Below are 22,958 nucleotides of genomic sequence, written 5' to 3'. Positions count from 1 at the left end.
ATTGTTTCAGGTGGCATATTAAGACTAGTAAAAATGCTAATTTAGAATAATGGCTTAGAAAGATTTTTAATTATGCATGAAAACCAAAAGTTGTAAAGAGCTTTAAATATAAGAATGATCTTGAGCGTATTCCTCATCAGTTTTTCTTTTTGAGCATGTTCCCATTACTTTTCATTTTTTCCTCTAACACTATAGGTATAAATTACTAAGATATTCAAAAGAACGTCAGTACATCGATGGGTTGAACAATTTAATATATACGCCAAAAATACTGGTTGATAGGTTGTATACAAATATATCTGTAAACCTCATGCCAGAGTTAGCTCCAATCGAAGACTATTAAAAGACACAGCTCTCCTGGCAAGATAGACCACAATGCTGGATTATAAACTTGGAGTGCACTCTTAATGGAGGTCAGTGAATGGATGTGTCCCAGTGCCCTGATCTGTGAGAAGAGCCAGCAGTCCTCAGTGTTTGCAGTGTGGGATTATATACAGTGAGCCTTCTTCGACCCATCCTCTCCTCTGAGACATACCCTCGTGGTGAGCACTGCAGAGACCACATACCACTGCTTAAGTCTGGAAGTTAAGAGAGCTCCCTACCAAGAGAAAATTTTTATACTAAAATCTAATTTAATTCAAGAGAATGCTTTATTTCCATTTAAAGATATTTTGTACATATGTGATGTAAAATAATGTGTTCAAATTGTTGAAAAATAAGATGTGTTGCAGTTTTGCATGTGATTGGTTATGCCTTTACTGGACTTTTATAGACATTTTTTATTTGCATGGAATAAAACAATGTAAATTTATGTCACTAAAAAAGGTTAACCCTTGTGTGAAATGAAGGAATGTCAATAATTGACAGCCAACTAATACAGTAAACTGTTATACTAGTTTTGAGCTTTAGACCTTCAGCCTTTTATGTGGGAGAAGTCACAACTTTCCTCGTGTTTTAAAGGGTAAGAAGAAAGGGCTTAAACAGCTTTTCTTCCTGCCAGGATTACCTATGTTTTTGTCTTGCTTGAATCTCATCAGACTTTGCTAAATCACAACCACGTTGTTTATGCATATTGCATGAGTATTACCAAGAAAATCTTAAAAGTTGTGATGTGACATGATATAAAGGACCTCTTTATGTTAAATGTCTTCCATGTACCTCTGGTGTAAGTGTCAGAGATTTTGTGCCTCAAAAAATGTCCCCAAGGTTGCGTGTGTTTGTACACTGTATTTTTTTTAATTTATAGTGAACAGCACTTTTATTATTTCCAGTTCAGAAGAGCCAAAAAAAAATCTTCATTTTGAAAAAAAATCAAAACAACTTTTTTTAAAAGAATGAGTTATAGAAAACCCAGTAGTACTTATAATATACAAATGAATTATACTATCAGATAAGAAATTAAATGTTCTATTTTTATGAAGATAAATGCTTAATGGATAACCAATTTTAAGTTTAATTCTCAGACTCATAGAATTTCAGGTTTGGAAGAGATCCTTTTTAATGTTGGCCAATTTCATTTGAACTATACATACTTTTTTCACTTTTAAGAAATTACATTTCTGGTGTTAATTATTAAAATCTCCTAAAAGCATAATTTAATAGAATTATATTAAAATACATGATCAGTTATTTAAATGCATTGATGTTATAAGACACTTCTCTGAAAACAGGTCTTTACTACCTGACATTAAGTATGTTACTTTATCTTAAATTTGAATGAAGTTTTCATGGAAAAACCAAACAATATCCTTACTTTGAAAATTACCAATTATAGTTAACCAAAGATTCTTTAAAATATCTTAAGATATTTTCAAAAATTTAAAACAAAAAATTATATGTCTGTAAAGTGACTCTGCAACAACAGTAAAAAAACAATGGAAATCTATGAATGAGAGGTATTTGGATAACATTTGCCTCATGGATTGTTTGCCTAAAACAGAAATATGGTTATTTATCTCAGGTTGTAAGTTTAATGTTGAAGTGTCATTTTCTATGACAATATTGGTAACACTGATGACCACAAACCAAATCATAAAATAATTGAAATTCTTATACTTTGAGAAAACTGATAGTTCTCTGTTATGATACCAAACAGAATTTTTCCACATTTATTTCTTAGAAATATTTCCAAAATATTTGTCTTTCATTTTTTTGCTGGTACTCAAAATAATGAAAAATCAAACCTTCTGAAAAGTAAGATATTTGTTCTTAATTTGTCTATCTGTTCATTTTCTGTCTCTCACATCCCATGTAGTTTTTTAATTCAATGAAGTAAAAGAAAGCAGATTGGGAAAGTTAACATTTGTTGATCACTAACAAGATAAAGATAGTAGGTGCATAGGAGCATAATTAACCCAATAATACTTAAATCTTTTAGTCTTGAGGAAAATAAGGTTGTTTCTAAGTCTTATTAGGAAAAGATATTTTTCTCTTTTTAATGTGCAGCTGCCCACATTTTGGAATCTTTTCATTTTGATATACATTTTACAGTTTCAAGAGAACTCAGTTCTACTAATATCTGCCTTATTTCCCTGGATTAAGTCTAATAGTAATTTTTGTTAAGGAGTGGGCCATGAATATTTTGCTTTTTTCAGTTTTGGATATGGTGTGATCCTGTGAAAACCATCTGATTAGTTTGCTTTTTGTCTTTTGCTTTTGTTTTTTAAGTGCAGACCTAAAATTGACTTTTGCCTATGAATAGTGATTTTTTGTATGTTTCCGTTAAAAGCGACAGAGCTTTGCCCAGTTATCTTCATTGTATAAAAAGTAAATCTGTTCCATAAAAAAATAACAGATACATTGCAGATGCAAACTATCTTCTTGGTAGTTATGTTGGGTGGATTTATTAGTGAACGTGGATTGATGACCTACTCCATCAGGTGCAATGCTAGGTATGTCTACAGAAAAAGTATTATATCGTTTCTAAAGAAATCAAGGCAAGCAAGTAGAAACCTTTCTAAAATTATGAAGACATCCTCTGATAACTTATCTGTTGTATTTCTTAGTCTCAACGTCAAGAAACATATATATGTGGACGTAAAGCTATTACGAGGTCCCTATGGCACTACTGGTAAAGTTATATAGTGCCTTTCAACTAGAGAAAGTAGTAATGATGAATGGGCCTGTTTAGAAGTGAAAAGGGAAAAGTGTATGCATTTGTGTAACATTATGTCTAATCCACAGTGGAGATAGTCATTTAAAACTTGGCCAAAACTAGAGTTTAATAAATATTTTTTTAAATCTAAAATTTAAATTTCTGTTTGTGTTTTGTGAAAAGGTGTTCAGTAAGAAAACCTTATTTACAATATTATGTAAATACAAAATCATGTATTAAAAACTTGCTTATGTTGCTTTCCCAGCCAAGATATTGATATCCATTTTAAAACAAAATGGAAAAATATCCAATACAATATTATCCTTCTTTTGGAGGCTCCCTACAAGTGAAAGCAGATTTTGTGTCATTTTATTTGGCATTTGCTTGTCTCTGTTATATTTCTTTATGTGTTTTTCAGATAGATATTAATTCTCTAAATTTATTGCCTTGTATTTGCAAGTATGGCAGTTGAGAGAACTAAAATAGTCATAGTGTTGTTTATCAGAAAGAGGAAGTGTACTTAAGATTATTTTATTTATTAAGATCTGAAAGGCTTCTACAGTGCACTGAAATAAATGCTAGTAATTTCTTGTACTCATTTTTTTTTTTTTGCTTCTCATGGAAATGTTTGTACTTTTTTATCATTGTCTTTTATGAAATATAATGTTCTAAAGACTTTGTGTGATGATGTAATTATTTTCTCTCAGGAACTTTTTTTTGGGTTATCTGGGTTTTTTGTTGCTGTTGTGTTTTCCTAAATTTCAAGTGAATTATTGATTAATACGTTGGTTGTACTAGAATTGCAACGTAAGTGTAAGGAGATCACAGCTCTGCCTTTGCAACAGTTTCAGTTAAGTACATTTAGAGATCACCTCATAGCTTTTACCTCAAAAGAGACACAGTGATATTTAAATATTTTTCATCAATATAGTTAGTAATTTATTGTATCAAGATGAATATTTAAGAGGTCATTTTTAGCATAGCTTTTCTTCTCCCTGCACAACTTCAGTAAACTAAGCTGGCGTGTTATGGTCAATTCCCTTCTTGTTTTTTAGGTATCAAGTAGTATTGAAGATCCTGAAGGCAAACAGTCAGGTCTCAAAAATACCAGGGGCTAGATTTGTATTTGGGACTAGATTGCGCGATCCTGACTTTTATCAACTTAAATTATTTGTGTAATGAAAAGTATCGTTAATTTTTATACGTAGTATGCACTACCAGGATATTGTCACTACATATCACAAATAAAGCCAATCATTAAATCATAATCATTTGGTGATTTAAATCATGCAGAGCCATAAAATTGAGTTGGTTTAGTCTGCTCCAGGTTCCTGCCTATGATATTAATATGGTATTAATGTGTCCTCTGGTGAAACATGCTGACTCAATTTAATAATCATATATTTTTTTGTGCTGTCTTTAAACATGGATTGAAGGTTGTGGAGATATTCTGGCCCCAAATTGTTTTGAGAAGGCTCTTCTTAAGGAGCGTGTACTGTATTGCTCTTGATTTAAGTAACTTCAGAAAAGATAGCAACATACCCCTCCACTAGGCTAGAATTAAAAGAAAAATACATGGGTTGAAAAACAAAACTTGAATCTTTCTCATAACATTCCTATAACATATTTTGGTGGACCTGAATTCCGTTGCTAATTTAATCTTCCCGATTCCATCAGTTTAAGTTTGTGCTCTGAGGATCTCCAACAGGTCTCAGACATTACCTACCCTCAAGGAGTTCACTGTCGTCTGCGTGTAAAACTGACATAGTGGAAACAACTGGGAAGCTACGTACCCCTCAGATGAGATGCTCAATTGTGTCCTCTGCGAGCGCTGGTTTTATATTTCACTAATACGCTGTTAGGCCAATAGAGAGCTTTGGAGGAGCAGCTCTTCGCCAGGCACAGAGCATTCCTCAGCTGTAAGCATGATACTTCAGAAAGATGGCTGAGATGATCACTCTTCTGCAATGGACGTTGAGGATTTGCAGTGAACTCATAGGAGGGCTGTGTGGAAGGTGGTGGTTATAAGCAAAGACTCCGGAATCAGACCGATCTGAGTTTAAATTCAGGGATTCTCTATCGTTAGCTGTGAAATTTTAGCAAATTTTTAAACCTCTGTGGTTCTCAGTTTCCTGATCTCTCAATCAAGGATGATAGGAACTACCCGAGGATCATTGAAATAGTTAAATAAGCTGATCCTAATAAGAGCACTTAGCACACCTGACACACTGAGCAAACACTTAGATGAAGTCAGTTTTCAGCTTTAGAGTAACCTTTTTTTCATGTAAATTGTCTTGGATCATATTTAAAAAATGATACCACATTTTTTAATTCTACTAGGAAATGAAGTCAGTCATTACACTATCCGTGATAATGTATGTAAACAATTAGTAAAACTGGCAAAAGTGCACAATTAAAATTTGGCAGTAATAACCATGCGAAGAAATGTAGCAAGTGGGAATCAGGCTCTGTTTTCCCAGAGGGGTCTGTGATTTCAGGTGGATGATGTGGAAAGCACCTAGCACTTAGCTCATGGAAGGCCTTCGGTCACTCCTGCCTTCTCTCAGCATTACAGCCAAAGAAGGGGAATGGCCATGAGGGCCTAAGTTCCTGCTTTTCCTCTCCTATCTTGGCTTTTGGGTTTGTCTTTTTTACCTGTGCTCTTCTCAGTTTCCTTGGAAGACCCTTCTTCTGCCTTCCATTCTTCCCCCCTTCTCTCTTCTGATCAATAACTCACTTTCTAGCACTGTCCAGTAGAATGTTGTATGATGATGGAAATGTTCTAGGACTGTGCTGTCCAATATGGTAGTCCCTAGTTACGTGTGGCTATTAAGCATTTGAAATGTGAATAGTTCTAGTAAGGAACTGGATTTTTAATTTTGTTGACTTTTTCAATAAATTTAAATAGCCATCAGGTGATCTCTTGTCCTTGCGAAGCTTTAACTACATGGTTCCCCCTAGGTATAGAAAGGAGACTCCCAAGCCATATCTCCAGCCCAGAATTGTTAGTTCCTGATCTACATTATCAACTTCGCCTCCTTGTTCATAGAAACTTAAAACTCAGCATGTCCTAAGCAGAATTTACCATACCCGCCCTTCCAAACCTGGTCTTTCTCCTGTTTTACCATCCACGTGGTAGCTCAAGGACAAATCTGGGAGTCATTGTCCCTCTTTCTTGTCCGTACCGTCAACATTAACTCCGTCTCTTAAGTCTCTCTCCAATCCATCTGGTCTTCTGTTTCCACAACTACCCGGATCCTCCCCAGTCTTTTCTATATGTGAAGATGTGCTGCCTTCTTTGAATCCATCTTCCATATTGCCACAGAAATTTTGTCTTTTGAAATACCCCCTTGCTTAAAATCTTTCAGCGGCTCACCATTGCCTACAGGATAAGGTCCATGTATTTCTGCTTCTCATACCAGGTCTTTAATGATCTGACTTCTGCTCGCCTCTCCAGTATCAACACTTCACTTCTCATTCCTGTTGTACTTTGTACCCTTTTAATTGTCTAGCCACCTGTGAACTACTCCCAGTGGCCAGCATCATGCTCCTTCACCTTTGCATGCCATCTTTTCTACCCTCTTCCACTAGAGGATCTACTGCATATCTCTTAAGACTCAATAAGCTGCTGTGGAAGCTTTCTCAGGCCAATCCAAGTGAAATTAGCCACTCACTCCCTTGCACTGCAGCCCTACGGTACATAAACCCTATTAAAGCATGTCTTACACTGTCACATTTGTTTATTACACATTTTCTTTTTCTTCCAAATACTGTTAGCTCTTGGAGAGCAGTAGTCTCTGTCATTCAGTTTTGTACTCCCAGCACCTAGCACAGTGCTCAATGAATGAATGATTGTCAGGGGAACTCTATTTGCCGTCTAATAGAGCAGAACACTCCACAGCATTCTGAATTACTGTTCCATTAATGCATGTGTGTCATTCCTAACTACTGAACTGTGTTAAGTAGGATCAGTACCTTAATTATGACTATTAAGGGCCATCACCAAAGTGGGTTTTGATCCACCTTCAAATATATCTGAATAGAGAGTCTCATTTTTTTACTCAACATATTTTTAAAATTTAAAAATACTAAACTTTAAACTAATGTAGTACGTAAAAGAAAAAATAGCAAAGAATTCGCTGCCAAGATAATATTTATTAAATTAAAAAAAAAATCAGGCATGGAAAGTGAAAGTCACCCCACAAAATAAGTGTTGTCACGAGACACTAATGTGAGGACGAAAGAGTTTGAGAGCAGGTGCTGAAAACAGCTGTTGGACTTATCAAAGAGACGGTGTTAATTTACATCTGAGGTAGTTTTTGAAATATAACTAGTTCATTTCCAAGGATTATCCTGACCTTTTGAACAGTCCTCCCTCTGCTTCTTCGCTTCCTTCACCAGCTCTTCCTTTTCCTCTCTTCCTCTCTTCCTCCAACCCCATTGTTAGAATCAGAAGAAATCATGGTGGCTGTTAGTTTTCCTGGGGTCGTGATGAAATCCTGTGAGTGCTTTCGTTCAGGTGGAACAGTTGAGTATGGAAACCAGAGCTCCCTTTCATTATTCTCTTATCCCTTGACCTCGTGTGTCATTTTGCATAGGATGATTATGCAGTATTTTAACCTGGCTAGCAACTTCTGGCAGCCTTGTCTCCAGTCTCTCCAACCTCAGTATTTTTCGGCATTTATTAAGCACGAACTGTGTCTCAGGCACTGTGCTGTTCTGGGGGCATGAGGGTGAATAAGACACAGTTCCTTCCCCCAACTAGGCTAAAGCCACGTAAGGGAGATGCTTGCCAAGGGCTTCTCAAGGGGCCAACTCCTTTTCCCTCTAAATATTTTATAACCTACTTGGAAACCCAATAGAAAAATGGGCAAAATCTCCAATAGGTCACATAAGAAGAGGGAAGTTCCCACAGAGTTCTACCCACAGCGTCGGTGGGGGAGGGATCCCCCGTTCCCGCTGAGGGGGTGGAGGGAAGAACGGAGTTCCACCCACCACTGCTGCCCACTGGGGGTGGGGAGGGCCCTGGCTTTTCTAGGGGTGTCCTGGAGAATAGCCAGGTGTGGTTCAAAGTTGTCTTCCTGCTGGCCTTTGCCTTTCTAGGTTCTTAGGCTACAGAGAGCAGGCTTTTCTTGGGGGGCATTTTTTTTTTCTTTTGATCTGCTTCTATAGGCATTTCTGGTGTGCAGACGTCTCTAGCACCCAGGCTGGGTTACTTATGAGGCAAGAAAGAAACTCCTGGAAATCGCAGCTGAGTTCTTCCTTGAGTCTGGGTCTCCCTAGGCAGTTCACCTTCTTGACTCCACTTTTCAAAGTCTTCTGGTAGGGTGCCTTTGTTGTTGTTGTTGTTTGGTCATTAGTGGGAAAAGAAAATGGAATATGTCACTCCATCTTGTCCAACTCAGATAAAAATATGATTTAAAGAGAAAAGGAAGGAACCGTTCTGTATCTGGACTGTATCAACGTCAATATGGTGGTTGTGAAGTTGCACTATAACTTGTGCAACGTGTTACCATGAGGAAAGGGTATGAGGGATCTTGCTGTATTCTTTTTTTTTGGTGAAGAAGATTGGCCCTGAGCTAACATCTTTTGCCAGTCTTCCTCTTTTTACTTGAGGAAGATTTGCCCTGAGCTAACATCTGTGCCAGTCTTCCTCCAGTTTGTATGTGGGTTGCCGCCACAGCATGGCTTGATGAGCAGTGTGTAGGTCCACACCTGGGATCCGGACCCATGAACCCCAGGCCACCGAAGCAGAGCACGTGAACTTAACCACTATGAACCAGGCTGGCCCCTCCGTATTTTCTTACAAGTGCGTTGAGTCTACAATTACCTCAAACTAAAAAATTTAATGAAAAAAGAGTTAAAAGGATCCTGCATGAAAGATGATTAACTCCACGCACAATAAGAGAGACACAGATTAAAATTACATCGAAGTACCAATTCTGACCTATCAGATTGGCAAAAATCCAAAAATTTCACCAACACTATTGGTGAGGCTGTGGAGAACCAGCTGTTCTCATGCGTATGAGGGAATTTGGCAATATCCAACAAAATTGCTAAAGCATTTACTCTTTGTCCCAGAAATCTTTTTTTAGGCACCTATCCTAAAGACAGATCTCTATAGATATGAAACACCATATGTATAGGTTTATTCGTGGAAGTGCTATTTAAAGCAGCAAAAGATCGGAAGCACCCAAGTATATCTAGAGGGCACTGGTTGAGTAGGCTCTGGTCACCCACACAGTGGAGCGCTCTGCAGCCATATAAAAAGGGGGCACAGATCCTATGTCCTGATATGTACTGGTTTCCAGGCTAACAGTCCTGTGGGAAAAAATAAGGTTCATACACTATAAAATGCTGCCTTTTGTGAATGAAAGAAGGGGAAATGAAAATATACGTGTGTATTTGATTCTTTTTACAAAAGAGTAACTGGCAGGACAAACCAGAAACTAATAAAAATGGTGATGTGTAGGGAGAGGGTTGCAGAGGGGTGGAGGGCACAGAGATGGCAGTGAGACTGGTTCTTTAAGATTTTATATAGTTAGGAACAGGAACCGTGTGGAGGTTTTTGAATAATCAAAAACTTAAATTTTAAAAGCAAACCTTCAAATCGGTTTTAAACAGAAGCAAATTCTAAAAATTATTTAGACAAAGCAGAACAAATGTTTAATGATTTCATTCTTCATTAACTAATGACTAACCTTAGCAAGTATAAAGAAAGTGATTCGTATTTGATCATTGTTCTTGCTGCATTATATAAATGTCACTCATGCCATATTTGCATGCCTTTTTCTGGGTCTTTTTTCCTTCCTGTTTTTACTGTATGTTTTTCTTTTTTGTACACAGTTTACTTTGTATTGTTACTGTGGGGAAGGTAGTAACTACCCTCTCGTGGCCATATCGGTGGGTTTGGCAGCCCTGCCCATGGTCCTGTCCCAGAGAAATTGCTTTAACCACCTGCTCCAAGGAGGAATACTGCACACCTTGTAGCTTTCCTGGCCACAGCTCACTGGACAAGGGATAGAGCCTGGCCCAGAGGACAGCAATGGGCAAACTAAGCCTGCCAGATTCTCAGCAATCTGAAGGGGCACAGGGACTGAGGCAGCTAATTTGAAGGATGGGGGGCTGACCCAAATTTCCATCCTTGTGAGTAACTGAGCAGAGAAGCTGGTTTGCAAAGAGAATGAAGAAGACTCATATTGAGCCCAGAGACAGAGAGAAAAATGTGGTTACTGTAGTTCCTGTTGGCTCTCCAGACCCAGTCCCTGGTGAGGCCCAGCTGTGTCCATTCCGTTTCTGTCCTGTGAGAGACGTATGAATCCTTAAATAAATCCTTGTCATTAAAGCTAGCTGGACTGAGTTTGTGTTTCTTAAATCAAATGACCCCTAGTTGAGACACTCCATTTCTCTTTTAGAAAGGTTTTTGACCTCATTAAAATCAATTTTGATTATGTTGATCAAAGTGACAAGCTATTCATAATCATGTGTATTCAGACCTACATAAAAATAGCCCTACTGGAGTGAGATGTCTTTGAGGATGAGAACCATTTCCTTTTCATCATTACCTGGTGCTCCCAATGGGAGTTCAATAAATATTGGTTAAGTGAAGATTTTTTCAGTTGTAGCCTTTAGAGTATGGATTTGTTTTTTTTTTTCAAGTGAAGAAGATTGGCCCTGAGCTAACATCTGTTGCTAATCCTCCTCTTTTTGCTTGAGGAATATTATCCCTGAGCTAACATCTGTGCCAATCTTCCTCTATTTTGTATGTGGGACGCTGCTACAGCATGGCTTGAGTGGTGTGTAGGTCCGTCGTGCCTGGGATCCGAACCTGTGAACACCACGCCACTGAAGTGGAGCATGCAAACTTAACCACTACACCACCAGGCCTGCCCCTGGATTTGATTTTTTGAAATTGCTTTTCTCTAAGACAATAGAATGTAGAATCTCGGGATACAGCTTCAGTTTGAGTTGGATTTGAGGAGCTATGGATAGTCCGGAACAATTCCCCAGGGATCTGGCCATCATCGTTCCCTGTCTAGGAAGTCCTGAGAAGCTGATCAGGGGCTCTCCAGGGTTTGGGAACTGTTTCAATGGGTGATACCCTAAGCTAGTGGATCTCAATGCTGACTGACGTTAGAATCACTTGGGGAGCTTTTTAGAGCATAATCACATTTGGGCACCACTTCCAGAGAATTGATTTAATTGATCTGGGTTGCGTATTCTTCAAAGTATTCCCAACTGACTCTAAAATGAGCTACAATGGAAAAGCATGGCAGTAGACACACTCTAAATCATTAATGTGGCCTTGCAGCTGATGCAAACTCACGGGGCTTTTCGAACAGATGTAGACCTTTGGCCGGTCTGGTGTGCACTAAAGTTTGAGAACCGCTGCTTGAGGCCAAAACAGGGTGAGGAGGAACCCGTGGAGTTTGCCTTGGTCCATGCCCTTCCCGCTCCCCGTGTTGGGTCATAAATTGTTATTGTTTCAGAGAAAAGGGTGCTGGAGACTTATGACAGACCATTTAATAAGACAGTTATGATACAAGTTTTTTGAATATTTCATAGGATAATGTGGTCAGTTCATAAAAAGTTTTACGTAGATAATAATATTTCACATACTACATGCCTACAATAGGCCACGAAGTTTCTAAGCTCTTTCCATGTAATACCTCATTGGTCGTTACAACTACCCTGAAGGAGTGCAAGTAAGGATCAGTTGAGAAGCCACAGGGAAAAGGTTCAATGGCAGCAGAGGAAAAGCTAAATGCGGCCTATTCAAGATAAAGCACAAAATGGAAGTGGTTAAGGGAATTTTGAGAGTCCAGGAAAGTGGAATAAGGAGCAGTGGATGAGAAATTTTATAAACTCCAGAAATTTACAGACCTTATAAAAACCTCTCTAGAAACTAATTCCTGACTCTAGACTTTAACCTCCAAGTCCAACAGTTTATTAAAATTAAAAAAAAAAAAAATTGTACCACAATTGTTCTTCTAAGTGTCCAGTCTGAAGGGTTTTGCTGCTTCTAAGTTACAAAGAATATAGCACTGCTTTTATAGTGTGCTTTTCTAAGGAAACAAAATCTATCCAAAGGCTTACTAGTATACGTTGGAGGAAATAATTGAATAATATTTTAATAACAATTTTTGGTAGCTACTTATCTAAAAACTTCTTTTATAAGTCATTTCCTGGGATAAATGTAATTTTTTACTTTAGGCCTAGAAGCTAAAGTATTGTAATTACCAATCCCCGTGGGACAACAAATTGAATGGGAATCATGAAACCACAGAACTTTAGAACAGGAAGGGAACTTTAAAATCATCTAGTTCATTTCTTTTCCTTTCCATTTATTTTATTAGATATCAATTAAAACAGAAACATAAATGGAATTTCCCACCCCTCCTCTGGACACTTGTAACAGCCTTTAGGTTCCCATCATTCAGTCTATTCCAGCCACAAGACTGGGCTTTAGAAACCATTGATCAGGTCAGTTCTTTACCCTTCTTTACCTTCACTAGCCTCTCTATTACCCACAGGCTCTTTAACTTTTTAGCGTAGCCCTTCAGTCTTCTGCCACTCAGTATGAAATATCTAGCCTCCAACTAAAAGAAGTTGCTTGCCTTTCTCTGAATATTTAACGTACTCTCAAATCTTTGTCCCTCTGCAATTCAGTCTCCTCTCCAGGAATGGCTTTTTCCTACTTATTTGCTAGGTGCCTCCTACTTAGCATCTAAGAGCAAGCCCCATTGTCCCCTCCTCTGTGAGCCCTCCAAGCCCCCAGGAATCAGAAAAAGGTTTTCTATTATACTACCATAGCATGTAAAATATTTTTATGGCAATGCTTACTTTCTTTCATTCTCTCTTTCCTTCTTTTCCTCCCTCCCTCCTTCTGCCCCCACCTTGCTTGCTTTCTTTCTTCCCTCCTTCTTTTTCTCTCTCTCTTTCTTTCATGCCTGCCTCCATTGCTAAGAACTTGAGTTCCTTGAAAACAGACCTCGTGTCTTAATTCATCCTTCTAGCTCCAGCACCTGGTACAGAGTAGGTGCTCCATAAATGTGTGTTGAATAAGTCAATACATGTACACTGTCATAGTTTGGATAATGGCCCCTCAAAGATGTCCATGTGCTAATTCCCGGGACCTATGCAAGAAACTTTGCAGATGTGATTAAGGATCTTGAGATGGAGAGATTATCCTGGATTATTTGAGTGACCCAATGTAATCACAAGGGTCCTTATAAGAAGGGGTCAAGAGCAAAGGATGCATGTGGCTTCTAGAACCTTAAAAAGGCAAGGAGAACCAGTGCTCAAGGCCAGGCATCCAGGAGGAACACAGCCCTGCCAACACCTTGATTTTACACTCTGACCTCCCAAAGCATAAGAGAGTGAATTTGTGTTGTTTGAAGCCATTGAATTTGGGGTAATTTGTTACCGTGGCAAAAGGGAACTCATACGTGTGCCTGTGTGAATTAACAAGTCACAGATTCTTTGGGCTATTAGCCATACTTATAAAAATTGTCTATTTAAAGAGAATAGACAATACACATAAAAAAATAAATACAGGAGAAACGTTCATCCTTACTAATCAAAGAAATAAAACTTAAAGCCATCATGAGATGTAATGATATATCTGCTAAAGTGCCAAACCTTTTTTTAATAAGCAGAACTGGTAAGGCTTCAGTGTCATAGAATTTATTACATTAATGTGTTCATACACTAATATTTCTCCAAATAATAATAGTTATAGTTCTTGAGAGCCTAATATGTACTATGCACTGTCTTAAACCTTTTTGCATGTGTTATGACAATGGGTCTTCAAAATAATCCTCTGGAGGTGGTCTCTGGTTATTCTCATTGTACAAATGAAAAAAACAAGGCAAAAAAAGCTGGTGTCATCTGTTCAAGATCGTGCAGCTTGCAGTGGTGGAGCCAGGACTCCTTCCCAGGCAGTTTGATGCTCAAGGCCCGGCTTAGTCTAGGAGTTATATGCTCCCGGAGACGCTAAGTTATTCACTTAATTCAACAGAAGCAGAAAGCTATATGCTTCATAAAGATGTTCATTGCAGCACTAACTACACGTACAAAAAATTGAGACAGTATATCACAGTACGAGGGTGGTGTAATTAAGTTGTAGTACATAAGATAGTAAATTTTTCAAAAAATAAAAATTATAGATTACATAGAAATATGAGAAATTGTTCATGATAAAACATGAAAGTTTCCCATCATGATTGAAAATTTATATAAATATGTTCATAGTATTCTATTTATAAAAAACATTCTATTGTGACACAACTATGGGTTACGGTAATTTTAGTTTCTTGAACATTATTAAATTCCTTTCAATGAAAGTATAATAAAATAATTATCTTTGAAAAAACTCTGCCAATTTTATTCTCAACAAATCATAAGATTGAGTCTTTCAATTTAATAATGTATATGGGGCACAAGCCTATTTTAGCCGATTTTTTTGTACTCTTTCTTCTTACCAAGAGAAGATGAATATTTTTACAGCTGTATTACTTGAAACATTCTTGGTCACAAGTAACGAAATAACTAAATCAGTATAATCTAAAACTGTTCTAAAATTAAAGTTTATTTTTTAACAGTAAAGTATTTTTAAAAGTCATTGTTCTAAAAAAACAAAGAAAAATTGATAAAAAACTGAATTAAACTCATTTAAAAAATAAAGGAAACTATTGGTTAATACCAGTGAAAATTCCAGAAAATTTCCAGAAAATTCCAGAAATATTCAATGCTTCACCTGCTCCACAGTGTCACCAAGACTCACTTTCTACCTTCCCGGAACCGGCTCCCTCCTGAGGATCGCTCCCCGCACAGTCATAGGAGGACTCCCAGCACCTCCCAGGGCTGTATCCTTTCAGGGAGGCACCGGTTCGTATCTCACTATGAAAGAGAAGTTTTGGGTTTCCCTCTGATTGGGCCATTTTAGGTCCTCTAAGCACCCCTAAGCTAAGCATCATGGCAAAGACAAGATTTCACTGATTGATTTAGGCGGATAAGCTCCTCGGTCCCAGTGCCCTCCTCCTGGAACTAAGGATGACAGCACTTCCATTGCTACTCAGTGGAGGAGGACCGGATGGTTGTAGTTAGAATATTCATTATAGAGCACGCATGGGTTTTCCTGTGTATTTGTTTCTGTACAGAAGAACCCCAGGCAGGAAGGGCCTTGACTCCTGGCAAGGCCCCAACATCCCGAGTGGGACCCTGACTCCCCATGTAGGGCCGCAATCCCCCAGCAATGCCCAGTCCCAAGCAGAACTACCATCTCATGCTGCTTCTCTGTGGGGAGACCTGGAATAGCAGAGGGTCTCTGCCTTTCAAGGAGCTGAAGCACAGCCCACTCTGTAGGCTTTAATTATAATTTTTTAAAAAAATTTTTGTTTATTGCAGTAACATTGGTTTATAACATTGTATAAATTTCATGTGTACATCATTATACTTCTATTTCTGCATAGATTACATCGTGTTCACCACGAAAATACTAATTACAACCCAGTACCACACACATGTGCCGAATTATCCCTTTCGCCCTCCTCCCACCCCCTGTGCCCTCTGACAACCACCAATCCAATCTCTGTCTCTATGTGTTTGTTTATTGTTGTTATTATCTACTACTTAATGAGTAAGATCATACGGTATTTGACCTTCTCCCTCTGACTTATTTCACTGTGTATAATACCCTCAATGTCCATCCATGTTGTCACAAATCCTGGATTTCATCGTTTCTTATGGCTGAGTAGTATTCCATTGTGTATATATACCAAATCTTCTTTATCCATTCGTCCCTTGATGGGCACTTAGGTTGCTTTCAAGTCTTGGCTATTGTGAATACCACTGCAATGAACACAGGGGTGCATGTATCTTTATGCAATGGTGTTCTCAAGTTCTTTAGATAAATACCCGGCAGTGGAATAGCTGGATCATATGGTAGTTCTATCCTTAATTTTTTGAGGAATCTCCACACTGTTTTCCATAGTGGCTGCACCAGTTTGCACTCCCACCAGCAGTGTATGAGAGTTCCCTTCTCTGCACATCGTCTCCAACACACGTTGCTTCCTGTCTTGTTAATTATAGCCGTTCTGACGGGTGTGAGGTGATATCTCTTTGTAGTTTTGATTTGCATTTCCCCGATAGTTAATGATGTTGAACATCTTTTCATGTGCCTGTTGGCCATCTGTATATCTTCTTTGGAGAAATGTCTGTTCAGGTCTTTTGCCCATTTTTCAATTGGGTTGTTAGTTTTTTTTGTTGTTGAGATGCATCAGTTCTTTATGTATTTTGGAGATTAACCCCGTATCACATGTATGGTTTGTAAATATCTTCTCCCAATTGTTAGGTTGTCTTTTCGTTTTGTTGATAGTTTCCTTTGCTGTGCAGAAGCTTTTTAGTTTGATGTAGTCCCATTTGTTTATTTTTTTTATTGTTTCTCTTGCCCGTTCCAACATGGTGCTTGAAAATATGTTATTAAGACCGATGTTGAAGCACGTACTGCCTATGTTTTCTTCTAGAAGTTTCATAGCTTCAGGTCTTACATTCAAGTCTTTAATCCATTTGGAGTTAATTTTTGTGTATGGTGTAAGGTAAGGGTCTATTTTCATTTTTTTGCATGTGGCTGTCCAGTTTTCCCAACACCATTTGTTGAATAGACTTTCTTTTCTCCATTGTATGTTCTTGGCTGCTTTGTCGAAGATTAGCTGTCCATAGATGTGTGGGTTTATTTCTGGGCTTTCAGTTCTATTCGAAATTGATCTGTGTGTCTGTTTTTGTGCCAGTACCATACTGTTTTGGTTACTATAGCTTTGTAGTATATTTTGAAATCAGGGAATGTGATACCTCCAGCTTTGTTCTTTATTCTCAGGATTCCTTTATCTATTCGGGGTCTTTTGTTGTTCCATATAAATTTTAGGATTCTTTGTTCTATTTCTGTGAAAGTGTTGTTGGAACTTTGATAGGGATTGCATTGAATCTATAGATGGCTTTAGGAAGTATGGAGATCTTAACTATGTTAATTCTTCCAATCCAAGAGCACGGAATATCTTTCCATTTCTTTGTGTCTTCTTCAATTTCTTTCAGCAATGTTTTATAGTTTTCGGTGTACAGCTCTTTCACCTCTTTGGTTAAGTTTATTCCTAGGTATTTTATTCTTTTTGTTGCAATTGTAAATGGGATTGTATTCTTAATTTCTCTTTCTGCTACTTTGTTGTTAGTGTATAGAAATGCAACTGATTTTTGTATGTTGATTTTGGATCCTGCAACTTTACCGTATTTGTTTATTACTTCTAAAAGTTTTTTGGTGGATTCTTTAGGGTTTTCTATATATAAAATCACTTCATCTGCAAATAGTGAGAGTTTCACTTCTTCCTTTCCAATTTGGATCCCTTTTATTTCTTTCTCTTGCCTGATTGCTCTGGCTAGGACTTCCAATACTTTGTTAAATAGGAGTGGTGAGAGTGGGCATCCTTGTCTCGTTCCTGTTCTTAGAGGGATAGCTTTCAGTTTTTCACCATTGAGGATGATATTAGCTGTGGGTTTGTCATATATGATCTTTATTATGTTGAGGTACTTTCCTTCTATACCCATTTTATTCAGAGTTTTTATCATAAATGGATGCTGTATCTTGTCAAATGCTTTCCCTGCATCTATTGAGATGATCATGTGATTTTTATTCTTCATTTTATTAATGTGGTGTATTACGTTGATTGATTTGCACATGTTGAACCATCCCTGCATCCCTGGAATAAATCCCACCTGATCATGGTGTATAATCTTTTTAATGTATTGTTGTATGCGATTTGCTAGTATTTTGCTGAGGATTTTTGCATCAATGTTCATCAGTGATATTGGCCTGTAATTTTCTTTTTTTGTGTTGTCCTTGTCTGGTTTTGGTATCAGGATAATGTCGGCTTTGTAGAATGAGTTAGGAAGCTTCCCTTCCTCCTCAATTTTTTGCAAGAATTTGAGAAGGGTAGGTATTAAGTCTTCTTTGAATGTTTAGTAGAATTCACCAGGGAAGCTGTCTGGTCCTGGACTTTGATTTTTGGGGAGATTTTTGATTACTGTTTCGATCTCCTTATTGGTGATTGGTCTATTGAAATTCTCTATTTCTTCTTGATTCAGTTTTGGAAGGTTGTATGATTCTAAGAATTTATCCATTTCTTCCAGATTGTCGAGTATGTTGGCATATAGCTTTTCATAGTATTCTGTTATAATCTTTTGTATTTCTGAGGTGTCTGTTGTAATTCTCCTCTTTCATTTCTGATTTTACTTATTTGTGCCTTCTCTCTTTTTTTCTTGGTGAGTCTAGCTAAAGGTTTGTCAATTTTGTTGATCTTTTCAAAGAACCAGCTCTTGGTTTTATTAATTTTTTCTATTTTTTTTTTTAGCCTCTATTTCATTTATTTCTGCTCTGATTTTTATCATTTCCTTTCTTCTACTGATTTTGGGCTTGGTTTGTTCTTCTCTTTCCAGTTCCTTTGGGTGCATTGTTAGATCCTTTATTTGAGATTTTTCTTGTTTGTTGAGATAGGCCTCTATTGCTATAAACTTCCCTCTTAGAACCGCTTTTGCTGTATCCCATAAATTCTGGCATGTCGTATTTTCATTTTCATTTGTCTCCAGGTATTTTTTGATTTCTCCTTTGATTTCTTTGTTGACCCAATCATTGTTCAGTAGCATTTTGTTTAATCTCCACGTATTTGTGGCTTTTCTGATTTTCTTCCTATAGTTGATTTCTAGTTTCATACCATTGTGGTCAGAAAAGATGCTTGGTATTATTTCAATCTTCTTAAGTTTATGTAGACTTGTTTTGTGGCCTAATATGTGATCAATCCTGGAGAGTCTTCCATGTGCATTTGAAAAGAATATGTATTCTTTGGTTTTTGGATGGAATGCTCTGTATATATCTACTAGGTCCATCTGTTCTAGTGTGTCATTTAAGGCCAATGTTTCCTTATTGATCTTCTGTTTGGATGATCTATCTATTGGTGTCAGTGGAGTGTTAAAGTCCCCTACTATTATTGTGTTACTGTCTATTTCTCTTTTTATGTCTCTTAATAATTGCTTTATATATTTAGGTGCACCTACATTGGGTGCGTAGATATTTACAAGTGTTATATCCTCTTGTTGGATTGTTCCCTTGAACATTATGTAATGCCCTTCTTTGTCTCTTTTTACAGTTTTTGTTTTAAAGTCTATTTTGTCTGATATGAGTACTGCTACCACAGCTTTCTTTTCATTGCCATTTGCATGGAGTATCTTTTTCTTTCCCTTCACTTTCAGTTTGTGAGTGTCTTTAGGGCTGAAGTGTGTCTCTTGTATGCAGCATATATATGGGTCTTGTTTTTTTATCCAGTCAGCCACCTTATGCTTTTTAATTGGAGCATTTAGTCCATTGACGTTTATAGTAGCTATTGATAAGTATGTACTTACTGCCATCTCTTAACTTTTCTTTTTTCTTAGTGTTTTAGTAGTCCTTCTCTGTTCCTTTCTCCTTCTATACAGAATTGATGGTCTCTTTAGTTTGACCTCTGTCTGAAAGCTCTACTCTTTAACTCTCCTCCTCTCTCATTTTATATTTTTGATATCATATCTAACCTCTTTTTTGTGATTTTGTTTCCATTACCCTCTTATCATGGAAATAGATAATTTTTCCTATTTGTGGTCTTCTCTTTTCCCCTTAAATCAGTCCCTTTAACATTTCTTGTAGCACTGGTTTCTTGGTGACAAACTCCTTTAATTTTTGCTTGTCTGGGAAACTTTTGACCTCTCCTTCCATTCTGAATGATAACCTTGCTGGGTAGAGGATTCTTGGCTGTGTTTTTTCCTTTTAGCACTTTAAATACATCGTGCCACTCTCTTCTAGCCTGTAAGGTTTCTGCTGAGAAGTCAGCTGATGGCCTTATGGGGTTTTCTTTGTATGTAACTTGACTTTCTCTTGTGGCTTTTAGGATTCTCTCTTTATCTTTAATTCTGGACATTTTGATTATGATATGTCTTGGTGTGAGCCTCTTTGGGTTTATCTTGTTTGGGGCTCTCTGTGCTTCCTGTACCTGGATGTCTATTTCCTTCCTTAGGTTAGGGAAGTTTTCATCTATTATTTCTTGAAATAGATTCTCTGCCCCTTTGTCTCGCTCTTCTCCTTCTGGGACACGTATAACACGGATGTTAGTGTGCTTGATGTTGTCCCAGAGGTCCCTTAGACTGTCCTCACTCTTTTTAATTCTTTTCTCTTTTACCTGTTCAGCTTGGGTAATGTCTTCTAGTCTTTCGTCTAGCTCACAGATCCGTTCTTCTGTATCCTCTACTCTGCTTTTGAGTCCCTCTAGTGAATTTTTCGTTTCCAGTATTGTATTCTTCATTTCTGATTGGTTCTTTTTTATATCTTCCATTTATTTGTCAACATTCTCACTGAGTTCATCTATTCTTCTCCCCAGATCAGTGAGCATCCTTAACACTCTTTGTTTGAACTCTCTGTCAGGTAGGTTGCTCATTTCTGTTTCACTTAGTTCCTTTTCTAGGGTTTTGTCTTGTTCCCTTACTTGGAATGTATTCCTTTGCCTCCTCATTTCACCTCTTTCCTTGTGCTTGTGTCTGTGTATTAGGTAGGTCAGCTACGTCTCCTGCTCTTGGATAGGTGACCTTATATAAGTGATGCCTTAGAAGGCCTGCAGTGGGCTTCCCTCAGTTCTCAATGCTCCAGGGGTGCCCCCTATGTGGGCTATGTGTGTCCTTCTGTTGTGGCCTGTTTGCTCTCCCTGTAGGCACCCAGGGAGGCTGAATTATGCTCCTGGCCAGCTGTTGTAATGCTCAGCTGCTTGTAATTGTTGTGGGCCCTTCAGTCTCTTTTTCGGGTGTAGGGAGCCCCAGCCCAGTTGGCTGCAAGTCCTAATAGCACATTTGTGTTTCAGTATTTCTTTTAAGTGAGTAGGCCCCCAGCGTGGCAGGTTGTTAGGCTCAGGGGCTTACAAATGCTATGAGCCTCCAGCCTTTAAGTCTCTTGTCAGCTCTCTGAGGATTGCAGCTGTGTGGGGCTGGCCTCAGGCATGGGAGCACCCAATTGTTTCAGGCTTTGGAAGATGGGGCAAACCCCCTATATGGGTCTTTGAGAAGCACAAGTCTTCTGCATCTGACAAGCCCTGCTGCCCACAGGTCCACACACACAGTCAACACAGTCCTGCCCCGTGTGCGCGCTCCGACCTCCTGAAGTGGACCCAGTCTCCCCATGGCGGGAGCCCCACACACTCCACGACCACACTCTCCATCCACTCCTTGTGCACGCCCTGTCCCACTGAAGTGGGCTCAGTTGCCAGGCTGCAGAGAATCCAGTCACCAATCTATGCAGGCCCACAATTTGCCTGAGGGTTTGCTGTTGGGTGGGGCCAGTCTCTAGCGTGGGCTGCCTGCCTGGGCTGAGCTGGATTCAATCAGTGCTCTAGTGGGTGGGGCAGACCCTGGGCTAGCAGGCCTCAGGGAGAAGTCCAATGGCATCTGTGTCAGCATGCCCACACCGGGCCACAACAATGCTCGCCGCTGCCAATGTCCCAGTCCCTGGAGAGGTCTCACCTCTCACTGCGATGCGCTCAGAGCCTATCAGGTGAGTCTCTTTTCACCAAAGCAGTGTGCACCTTTCTTTCTGCTGATTTTAGGTTGCTTTCTGAAATGAGTGAGTTTGTGCGCGGGCCCTTTAAGAGCCGATTTTAATTTCTTTGTGAACCAGCTTTTCTGGGGGTACTCCCCAATGTTTTAGTAGCAAGCAAAGTCAGATATTCTGCCGCTGGTCTCGATTGTGCTGGGTCCACAAAATGCCCATAGAGGGGGCGCTCCCCGGCTCAGGGCCCTGCTCCTCCAGGGAGGGCTGCGGACCTGTGGGCTGCTCCCAGGCGGCCATGAAGCTGGCGGCTTGTGAAGGTGGTGTTTTTCCTCTCCAAAAGGGAGTTTCTGCCTCTTCCACCTCGATTAGGATTGTCCTTTGTTGCAGGAGTTCCTCTTATCCAGTTTTTAGTTCTGTCTCAGGGGTAATTTTTCCATGAGTAGTTGTAAATTGGCTGTGTCTGCAGGAGGAGGTGAGTGCAGAGTCTGCTTATGCCGCCATCTTTGAGGAAGTCTTAGTTATAATTTTGAATGAAGGTACCCTTTTTTTCTTTTGGCTCTGGCTTTAGACAGAAGGACATTTTAAATTAGACTGTTTCTATTTTTAAACGTTCTCAGTGACTGAGGTCTTGAAATCAATCCAAAGATGCAGAGGCTGGCACCCAATATTTGAACTAGGCTACTCCTGGGAACTGGTAGTCTTTTAATGTTTCTCAACAAACTGGTAGATTGGTAGATCATGCTGCCATTTCTTAAATGTCTGTATGAGAGGGAAAAACACGCTGGTAAAACCCAAGGAGCTCGTAAGTGCTCAGATGAGGACTATTTGCCTACCAGGAGCCAAGCATTTCATTCATTCCCTCAGCAAATTTTTATTGAGCTCTATGTGCTAGGCACTGTCCTCCAGATACTTGGAAATCTGTTCCAATATATTTTCCAAATACACTTTCCTGGGGAGGCCTGTCTACTCGTGTTCATCCAGCTCTACACGAGTCCTCATCAAGGCAGCTGCCCGGCACTCTCATGCCAGCCTCAGTGTTCTCTCCCTAAGCCCACCATTGCATTTCCATATCATGCCTTATACCCAGTTTCACAGCCTTCGGCCTTCTGGGGAGTGACGTTACTGGCATCGACAGCAGGTGGGTGACCGCTGAGGCTGGAGGGAAGCTCCACGTCTCAAGTGTTTATTTAAGCAGGCTGCGTACTGTAACCCCTCTCTCCTTGCTAGCTGACAGTGGTTCCGGAACAGACCTTCAGC

General features: G+C 38.9%; 1 protein-coding gene across 4 annotated transcripts in view; it reads left to right on the top strand.

The window, feature by feature from the left end:
- Positions 1–3,769, top strand: part of B4GALT6 (beta-1,4-galactosyltransferase 6) — a 61,430-nt gene extending 57,661 nt beyond the window's left edge. For all 4 annotated transcript variants that reach the window (XM_087439105.1, XM_004422422.3, XM_087439106.1 and 1 more), the window contains one exon: positions 196–3,769. In XM_087439105.1, the coding sequence (XP_087295231.1) occupies positions 196–343 (148 nt within the window). In that variant the 3' untranslated portion in view covers positions 344–3,769. The remainder of the gene's footprint in view (positions 1–195) is intronic.
- Positions 3,770–22,958: the final 19,189 nt, after the last annotated feature.

This window comes from Ceratotherium simum, chromosome 14 (genome assembly GCF_057802395.1).
Source record: "Ceratotherium simum simum isolate JZ-2026a chromosome 14, ASM5780239v1, whole genome shotgun sequence".
NCBI classification, from domain to species: Eukaryota; Metazoa; Chordata; class Mammalia; order Perissodactyla; family Rhinocerotidae; genus Ceratotherium; species Ceratotherium simum.
This window is presented reverse-complemented; position numbering and strand designations above follow the sequence as displayed.